Genomic DNA, 9,725 nt, shown 5'->3' with positions numbered 1-9,725 from the left:
ATAGTCTAGTTAAATAGTGCGAAAGTCGAAGTATGATATTTGCAGATGAATACAAAAACAAAAACAAACAAAAAAGATCGTTGAAGAATATGTGAAATTTGTAATTTTACTTATATATAATTATAAAAATATATATATATACATACATATACATATAAAAAGCATTACATATTAATATAAATATTAGTTCGTGTAATTTAAAATTTTTATTTAACGTAACTTAAAAAGAAACACAAAAAAACATTGTATAAAAATGTAAAATTAATATGAATGAAAATACGCTAGAAAATATTCAAAGAAGAAAACTACCAAGTAAAGCGTAACAAAAAAAAAACAATAAAAGTTTTGAAAAATCGCCTAATTATTTTAGGTATACGTAAAAACTAAAAGCTCTCTTTCATTTTTCATCTTTTTATTGTCTAGTAAATGGTTTTGTCCAGTTGTCACCGACAAATTTGACTTCGGAGGTACAGGACGGCGGCATCAATAATAATAATTATAACTGTGCAGTATTTACCTGAACCGTCGATGATTCTACGAACTCACCAACAAAGGGTAGTCCTATCTTCCGATAACTCTCCTCGCCCCAGTAGTGAAGACACTGCAACTCCTGACCTTCACGCATGGCTTCCGAAAAGAGCACAGCACCACCACAGCACTTAGCGTCATAAACGCCCAGATAGTTCATGGCCTCAACCAAAAACCACTCTGCGAGTGGACGATCGTCTCTCGACGAACAAAAGCTAAACTCTATAAGTCGCTCATAATTCCCGTCCTGCTATATGGTGCAGAGGCTTGGGCGATGACAGCAACCGACGAGTCGACGTTACGAGTTTTCGAGAGAAAAATTCTGCGAAAGATTTATGGTCCTTTGCGCATTGGCCACGGCGAATATTGCATTCGATGGAACGATGAGCTGTACGAGATATACGACGACATTGACATAGTAGTTCAGCGAATTAAAAGACAGCGGCTACGCTGGTTAGGTCATGTTGTCCGAATGGATGAAAACACTCCAGCTCTGAAAGTGGCGTTGGCGTTAAAATTCCGACTGTCAATAACCCTAAGATTTTGGGCATTCGACAGTCTGGGCTCCTTCACTTCCCACATGACCGCGATTGTTGCCAAAGTACAGAGACGCAATAAAATCCTCAAGTCGCTAGCCGGCAATACATGGCGAAAAGACAAAGAAGCGTTGTTGGCAACATACAACGCAATCGGTCGGCCGGTCCTTAACTACGCCGCACCAATATGGTCGCCTGGATGCAGTGAAATGCAGACGAGTAAGCTATAGACATGTTAGAACACTGCACACCGATCTACAACGGGATACCTCTTGATATCTCCCATCAAACAACTGCACAGTGGGGCCCTTATGCTCCCAGTTAAAGAGCATAATGACCTTCTCTCCAAGCAGTTTCTGCTAGGGTGCAGAAATCATCCCTGCCATCGCCTGCTTGTAGCGGAGGTCCCTCCTCAGCTACATAGACGACATATAATAATACGCCGACCAGATTTGGGATGCAATAAACTTCAGACGTTCACCGACCACTATTCACTATACAGAAATTAACACTTCACCGACACCCTTTCTGTGAATGGCGTACTTGAAGTAAAACCACCACCCACTGCAGACGACAAGCTTGAGTTGCCGCGAAAATCGAGAGTGACCTTTGCACAGCTTCGTTCTGGGTACTGTAACAGATTAAACTACTACTTATCCAGAATCGACTCTGACATATCAAACACATGTCCAGCTTGCAACAAGTCCCCGTCTCTCTGCATGCCCTGCTAAATCTACACCTTATTGGCAACTTATCTAATCCTTACCATCCTAACGGAAACTAGGTAACCGTTACAACAACAATAGCCACAACATGATTATACATTCGTTACATTCGAAGCTAAGTATATCGACGAATTTCGCTGAAAATACCTGACTGCTAGAAGAATAATAAAAATTTTTTCGAATTTCATGAGGTTTCGGATCTTTGAAAAACACAATTAAGCTTGATCGAAAAACGTTATATACGATTAGAATGAGAAATGATGTGGGCTCGTAGAAAACTCTCTCCCTTAAGATCAATTGTGTCTCGTCCAGTCCTATAATTCTAACAAATTGAAGAGTTGTGCTTGAGGCCAGATAGACAATGCGATACCTGTTCGGCTTTGCCAATCCGAGAATTTCATACCCTCTATTGAGTGCAATGGAATCAAGTGACCATTATTCAGGAGTTTCGGCATTCATATTCCTAGCTTATATACATACATACTATACATATTTTCATTAGTAATAAACGGCGTTTTCATTGCATTTTGGCGAACGCTGGTTCATTAAAGACGGAAGCTACCGACAACAACGCGCCAAATTAAAGCAAGTAATTGCCGGAAATTTGGGACTAGTCACAAGGTATGAATACAAAATCAACGCATGGTCTTATTTTAAAAGACCAGTTAAAATGTATTAAGAGAACAGTGGCTGGAAGTTTTGCCTCACCCATCTTATAGCCCAGACCTTGTCCCTTCTGACTACTATTTCTTAAGATCGATGCAGAATTGGAATATGGCTCACATCAGAGCAGGTATCAAAAATTCTTCACATCCAAGCTAGCGCAGTTCTTTTGGGTTGAGATCCTCAAATTGCCAGAAAGATTAGAAAATGTTATTGCTCTTGATGAGCAATACAAATTTCAATAGTACTATTCTACATGTTATTCTTAAAAGAACGTTAAAGTTTAGAAAAAAAATGAAGTAATATAAAGTGTGATCCATTCCGAGGTTCCCATTCCGAGGTTCCCAACTTTACTTTTTGAAGATTATCTCTTTCAAATGTCGGCCGCAGCTACGTCTTAGTTGGTCCTTCCGTTAAGTGCAATTTTCGATGACTCGTTCGAGCATTTCGACTGGTTATGACTTGCTCCAAGGCCTGAATCGATGCGGGAAGGTTAAGCGGCTTCAATTCTTGCACAAGCTGTATTTTTATGCGCCAATTCGTTCTGTATGTCAGTACGAGTTGCTGCGGATGGCGTCGAACCGACTCTATAATATTACCCAATAATGAATGCTGGGGTTCAAGTTGGTTGACAGTGTTGCATATATGAACACCTAATAAACACATTTTTAAAAGAATGTGAATTCTCGTAATAAAGTTGAACGATTTGTAAACGTTGTTCAGGCGTAGGTCTTTTCATGATGAAATGCCAAACAATACTGAAGAAAAACAACATGACAGCTTGATACGACCCACGCGTGATCTGTCAAAAAAAGGCTATTGAAAAAAGTACCTCTACTTGGATCACCGGTTATAAGTAGATGTATATCCTATATTATGATCGCAGCAAGACTAATCTCAGCTGACATATGTATGTAACGTGAATTTATTAATGAGGACGCACAATTCAAGGGTAATGAGGACGTAAATTTTATTTTCAGACAGTTTCAATTTAAGATCAATAGTCACGTGCAATTGGACAGATACTTATTTTCAATTATAAGTGTAGAATAAAACTAAATACTAAAATTAATGTATGTTAAATAATTCCTCGCAATTTTTAATTGCTGCACTTAAATGATGTCATCAACCGTTAACTCCGAAACCACTCAACTGTGCTATCGGCCAAACGATGTCCTCTATCCAGTCAATGTACGCCGAAACACGCGAATAAATACTCGGCGGTGCACCGCCACAAGCTTGACCAAACGACGTTATTCCCACGACATACGAATAGGTGATGTCGCGATCGACCTTCAAGATCAGCGGACCACCGGAGTCACCCTGCGGCAATCATTACGTCAAGTTTGAAATGTTTAAGGTACGAAGTAGGAATATTCGCTCACCTGACACGTATCGCGGCGATTTTCCTGATCACCAGCGCAGATCTGCGTGTTCGCCAAGCCCTGCTGTAATATATTCTCATCGGGCATATAGTAGCGTTGACAGACATCGCTGGGTACCAGGAATAAGACGGCCTTCTGTAAGACATTCGAGTTCGCGCCAGCTGAAAGTTTTAAGGGTGGAACATTTATATTGACAGAATCAGTTATCGAGGTCTCATATACCGAATTGTGTATGCCCATAGCCAAGCGCTGTCACATTGTTATGAGGTACATCATACCGGGTCCACAGGCAGGCAGGTTTCTGTCTGCGAACAAACCAAAAACCAAACAGAAATGGTTAGGTCTTTGTATACTGAGGCTAGACACACAGCGGAGCGAGGCGTACATAATATAGGAAACAACAAGACACCCCAACATGTCAGCTATTTTCTCACTATCTAGCTTAGCTGCCTTCAATGCAATATGAAGCTATCTTTCGCTATGTGTCTAGACTTTAGCTTCAAATGTTCACATATTTGTATTTTATACCTTGTTCCCTGCTGCAATTCCAACAGCGCAATGTCATTATATGAAGAGCCACTGCGATAACCTGGATGCACTATGATCCGCTTAATCGGTATGTTGGGTGTTTGCGGATCGGTTAGATTAGTGCCACCGATGCGAACAACTGTCGGAGATTGTCTGGAAAATTTAGAGATTTATTTCGGTGCTGAAGCATCTAAATGAGACTTCGCGAGCTTACCCTCCCAAACCGGCACAATGTGCTGCAGTTAAGACGAAGTTCGGTGATATCAACACGCCAGCACAATAGAAGAAAGCGCTGCTTCTATCCGTATTCGACACCCAGCCCACTGCGGCCTATTAAAATAAAATATTAAATATTTACACAAAGATTTTTAGAACTCTTACCATATATGGGAATTCATTGGCCGCTGCTGCCTGGCCCCTCACAATGGTTATGTAAAATTTGTTGCCTTGGTGCGATTCACATTCTGTGGAAGAATATGAGTTCAATATACATTTGAAACTAAAATTATTAGAGTTTTGTTGTCGTTGACTTAAATGGTATCCCAAACCTATCAAGTCCTATGAAACCGTCATATTTTTTGGAAGGAATTACCTCATCCTCAGTAACCTGAGACATATTTTCTTTTTAGCCCTGGCAACACCTCAAGTGAAAACAGTTTATTGAAAGCTGAAGTACGGGTGTTTGTTTACGTCAGGAAGATTTAGCTTTGTGTTTGACGGAATTGCCACGGAATCATCTACATATGTACTTGCTTCTCTACTGCCAAGCTGTTTATTAGGACCTTAATTCCTTACAACAGAAATGGTTTAGGATATCGATGAAGTTCTTTATTCCTGTGCAAGTACATTCGATGCCATTATGCATGGAACTCGATTTCTTTTGCATTGACACCAAGGACACGCTTGCAAAAGTCCAGACGCGGCATACAATTTTCGACGGTTTTCAAGCATAAATCGGCCGATACTGCTGCAATTTCATGTTTGATATTCTTACGAAGCTCATCAATCGTTGCTGGATTGTTAGCATATACCATAGACTTGACGTAGCCCCAGGAAATAGTCTAAATTGCACGAGCGAGGCGGCCAACTGACGGGGTCATTTCGTGAGATAACACGTTTACCAAACTGGGTTTTCAATAAATCGATTGTGAGATTCGCTGTGTGGCTTGTGCCGCCGCCTTGTTGGAACCACATATTGTCCAAATCCATATCATCCAATTTGAGTCAAAAATATTCGGTTATTATTGAGCGGTAGCGATTCCCATTCACAGTAACGCTATAAACTGTCCATAAACGGCAATAAACAGTAATTTTTTCGGGTTGCAATGGTGACTCATGGAGTATGTGTGATTTGCTGCCTGAGCAGTAACGCATATTTTACTTATTGATGAAGCCATTCAGCCAAAAATAAGCCTCATCGCTGAAGATGATTTTTTGATGAAAATCCGGATCATTTCCAAGATGTTGCTCAGCCCAGTTCACGAACATACATCGAATTTGGTTGTCGAGCGGCTTCAGTTCTTGCGTCAATTTGATCTTATAAGGATGTAGGCCAAGATCTTTTCGCAAAATTCGCCACAACGACGTCACAGAGATGCCCAATGCCTGAGAACAACGTGTGAGAGACTGATTTCGGCCTTCTTCAATTGATGCGCTGTCGGCAGCAATATTCTCGACACTACGAGCACTTCTTTGTCTCACTGGCACGAAAACATTTTCTACTGTGCCTGTGGATTCAAATTTTTCCACCAGACGCTCAATTGTTGATCTGACAGGACGATTATGACGGCCACTGACTCCGAATTTCGGTAGTAAACTCTTAACAATTTGGACTCGTTGTTGGATCACGTATCTTTGCATGATGAAATGGCAAACCTTACTGAAGAGAAATGTCAAAAGGGCTGGAAAAACTATGACGGTGTTTGCTTTCCCTATCGGTCTGTTTTTGTAGCGTCCCTATTCAAAAACCCGTTATTAAGTACTGCTGTTTTCTGATAGAAATAAAAGTTTTTTGTGGAATCGAACTAAATTCGAACTTGATGATGGCTTAAGTTTGGTCTCTTGTGGACAGGTCCACTCCTGCTCAACAACCAACAAAATGTTTACAATTCTTCCGACCCCATTCGGGTTGAGGCATGAATCGGTAGGAGAATCTAAAATTTGTAACTTTGAATTTGTCATTATCAGAGAAGACCATACGTCTTATGAATTAAATATTATCTGTATGGAAGACAATAGTTTTATAATGGTCATCCATGATTTTTAAGTGGTATTCTAATCTCCTATTCTGTCTGAAAAAGATTTGTGTTCTCGGTGCGCCAGAGATAACCTTTTTACAACGGTCCAATTCCTTCACTCAGACTTTTTGTTGGTCAAAAAGTTTTATTTGTCGCTTCCGTGCGATCGTGGCCCATCAGCTGTACAAAGATAATTTCCTGATACTTTCAGGATCTATCTTTTTCTGAAGAAACCAAAAACAAGTAGGAACAGAATATCGACAAAATATTTCGCAGGACTGTTAACCACAAAGAACTATTTGGAATCCACATATTCCATGTACCGATTTAAACGCCTAAAACTAGCCTAGCCGCCTAAGACAGAGCCATCGTATCTTCGCAGAAAACGACGTTATTAAGAGCATGTTGCATGTTACACTCGTTTAGAAAGTATGTAGTTCATGGGGCAACACTTGTCAGCACACAACCAATTGAATCTAATTATGCACATTTAAACAAGACAATTATTTTATTGCACGCTGTGATAGGGATCAGCGTAATTAAAGAGGAAAATACGGAGAAATGGGAATGCATTTCGAAATTGCACTCAAGTTGGCCGTAGACCGAGTATGATAAGATATGATAGTTAATTTAATTATTTTGTTTATTTCGCTTGTTTTGGAATATGCATTTGTGAACCAGTTGAGATCAAAGGTTGCCATAATGTTTTGATGGTTTTTAAGTGTCCTCAAAAAAGCATATAGGTGCAGAGGTCAAACTAGTAGATGGAATATACATAGCTCACTCTGTTGTCTGAAGGCTTCGACAGTTTCACCAATTATTGAGTCTTCTAGCACGGTCAATGGTTCTTATGATGATTATAGTCAAGATTGAGGCCTTTACTTTTACTATGTTAACCAGTTTCTGAACTTAAAATTTGTTTCCATCTATCTAGATATCGGAGCATAATCTTTAAAGAGTAGAGTAATAATAAGGGAAGCTAAAACATGTGACAGATGCTTGAATCTCGTTAATTTATCGTCAAAACTGTTAGAAAGATCTCTTAGAATGTGTTAATCTCACAGGTATGAGATAATTCATGAGCTCAAAGGGGTTTTGTTGACTTGAGAGAGGTAAGAGGAGAGCGTTTTTAAAGAAATTGTTTTATTTTTGTTAAAATATCAAAACATTCGAAAAGAGTTTTAGATACTTTTATATAACTTTGAGCAGTGTTAGCCTCGTTCTCTTAACTTTGACTCAATTGTTTTAAGGAATAGTTCGTTTGTTGCATGAAGGTTTCGAAGATCTGCCTCATTCTGATTATCTAAACTTGGGTGTCTAGAAAATAGTTCATTTATCAGAACAAGTTTTCTGGGAAATTTACTTTCTTAACCAGCTCCATCCGTGTTTAAGTTTTTGATGGTAGCAGGTTTGCGGAGAAGTCGAATTTCGGTAGAAATTTCTTGATAAGGTTTTAAGAGTTCTTTAGTCCACCGAGGTATGTATATACATATATTCATTGCCAAAACTGCTAACATATGTAACTATATGTTAATAGAATTGGTCATACACTGTGCAAAGCTCGGATCCATTTGCTTTTCTGTACATTTCAATTAATTACTCGAAAATTATTTCAAAAATTAGATTTCGTAGATTACACATATATTCTTAAACTTCGGAACTCACCCACTTCACTGCGCCGCTTCACCTGCATGGGCTTCATATATAGTATCGGCTCCAATATGGGACTTCTCTCGATCTCACAACAAACGATGTGTTCGAATTTATTAAAGTAACAGGTTTGTGGGCGTATATTTTGATTCTTCCAACGTCTCAGCGCTGAGCCGCATTCAGCCAAATTTTTGCAAATGCCACGCACTTTCTTTGCGGCATCCACAAAGCAGGAGCCATCATGGCTCTCCACGGGGAAATGAATACTGCGCAAAGCATCCTGAGCGAGAGCTAATGGAAACAGTTTAAAAACATTTTTTTTCAATACTTTTCACACACATACACATGTAATTATATATAAATATACATATATGCATTATAAGTGCATAACTTCACTTGTAACTCACAATTCTCGCAAATGCAACTGACGAGCAAGGCGACGGCAAAAAGTGTGCGCCACATTCTTTCTTTCACTGACTTCTTCTAATTTCACTTGATTAATTAGTGCAATTTATATGCGTTTATGCGCGCGTGTGTGTGCTTGTATGTAAATTACACTGTTCACCGTTTGCGCAGGCCCAGAACATCCACGCGTCCACTCGAAAATTCTTGGTTGCGACTTGATGCGCGTCTCGGCAGCAACTAAAACGGCTTTTGCCTCACCAACGGTATTTTACTAAGCGCAAATCTTCCTGCTACACACACACGCTTGCATACATAGGCATTAGCTCATCAAGAACTGTAGAATTTGCAGCGATTCTACGCCGAACTGAACCGAAGCCAGTAAACTGGATTTGTAGCGTTTGTTTGTTTGTTTTCAATGTCAAGAGCCTTCTGCAGGTCGCGCGCTAGCCGGGAAGTCCCATGTCGCTGTTGTTGGTCTCTCCCAAAGTTGTCTTATAATATTCCATAGAGAATCATATGAACATTTGGTGCTCGCGTACTGAGCGATTTCTGGTTATCTGTCTGCTGGCGCGTCGCAAGCGTTGGCTGCTTGAAATCTGCTTTTGTTTACACTTTGCTGCAATCAAGTTGGACGGCGGAAAATTTACGCTGTCAAGAGTCAAAAACTGGTTGTGTATATTATATATGTATGTGTGTATGTGTGTGACTGCGTAAAAGGTGGCACGCGATCACTCAGACAACTAAGACAACAATCAAGACCGCTGTCATCCGCTACTCGTTGATTCATTGACCGGTAGAGGCTTGTAGGCGACGACTTTCATGCATAAATACATACAAATGCACACAATCATATTCATGTGGACGCACATTTATGCTTGGTTAGTTTACCAGACGAGTAGGCGCACTGCTTTGGGCGGCGGATGTGCATAATTTTACAACAACATCTTTGTGCTATCATCGTTGCATATATTTTGCGCAGTTCTGAGTGGGAAGCGTTCCAAGGAAAACGGTTGTTTTTTAAGATTCTTTAGTTACCAGATAAGTATTTAAGGGGTGAGGCCAGTCTAG

At 39.9% G+C, this 9,725-nt stretch overlaps 1 protein-coding gene across 1 annotated transcript; it reads right to left on the bottom strand.

The window, feature by feature from the left end:
* Positions 1-3,397: 3,397 nt before the first annotated feature.
* On the bottom strand, positions 3,398-8,906 carry LOC120775873 (serine protease snake). The gene is made up of 8 exons (XM_040106246.1): positions 8,660-8,906; positions 8,268-8,543; positions 4,747-4,829; positions 4,580-4,695; positions 4,366-4,518; positions 4,060-4,142; positions 3,838-3,998; positions 3,398-3,775 (listed from the first exon to the last, which is right to left on the bottom strand). Exons 1-8 carry the CDS (start codon positions 8,712-8,714, stop codon positions 3,578-3,580), a joined length of 1,125 nt encoding a protein of 374 aa, XP_039962180.1. The 5' UTR covers positions 8,715-8,906; the 3' UTR covers positions 3,398-3,577.
* Positions 8,907-9,725: the final 819 nt, after the last annotated feature.

The sequence above is a fragment of the Bactrocera tryoni genome, chromosome 4 (assembly GCF_016617805.1).
Source record: "Bactrocera tryoni isolate S06 chromosome 4, CSIRO_BtryS06_freeze2, whole genome shotgun sequence".
NCBI lineage: Eukaryota > Metazoa > Arthropoda > Insecta > Diptera > Tephritidae > Bactrocera > Bactrocera tryoni.
This window is presented reverse-complemented; position numbering and strand designations above follow the sequence as displayed.

Coding starts and splice junctions, on each gene's coding strand:
- LOC120775873 (XM_040106246.1), bottom strand. CDS start 8,714: ATGTGGCGCACACTTTTTGCCGTCGCCTTGCTCGTCAGTTGCATTTGC. Junction 8,544..8,659: donor CAGTTGCATTTGCGAGAATT/GTGAGTTACAAG, acceptor TGTTTCCATTAG/CTCTCGCTCAGGATGCTTTG. Junction 4,143..4,365: donor GAATTGCAGCAGGGAACAAG/GTATAAAATACA, acceptor GTTTGTTCGCAG/ACAGAAACCTGCCTGCCTGT.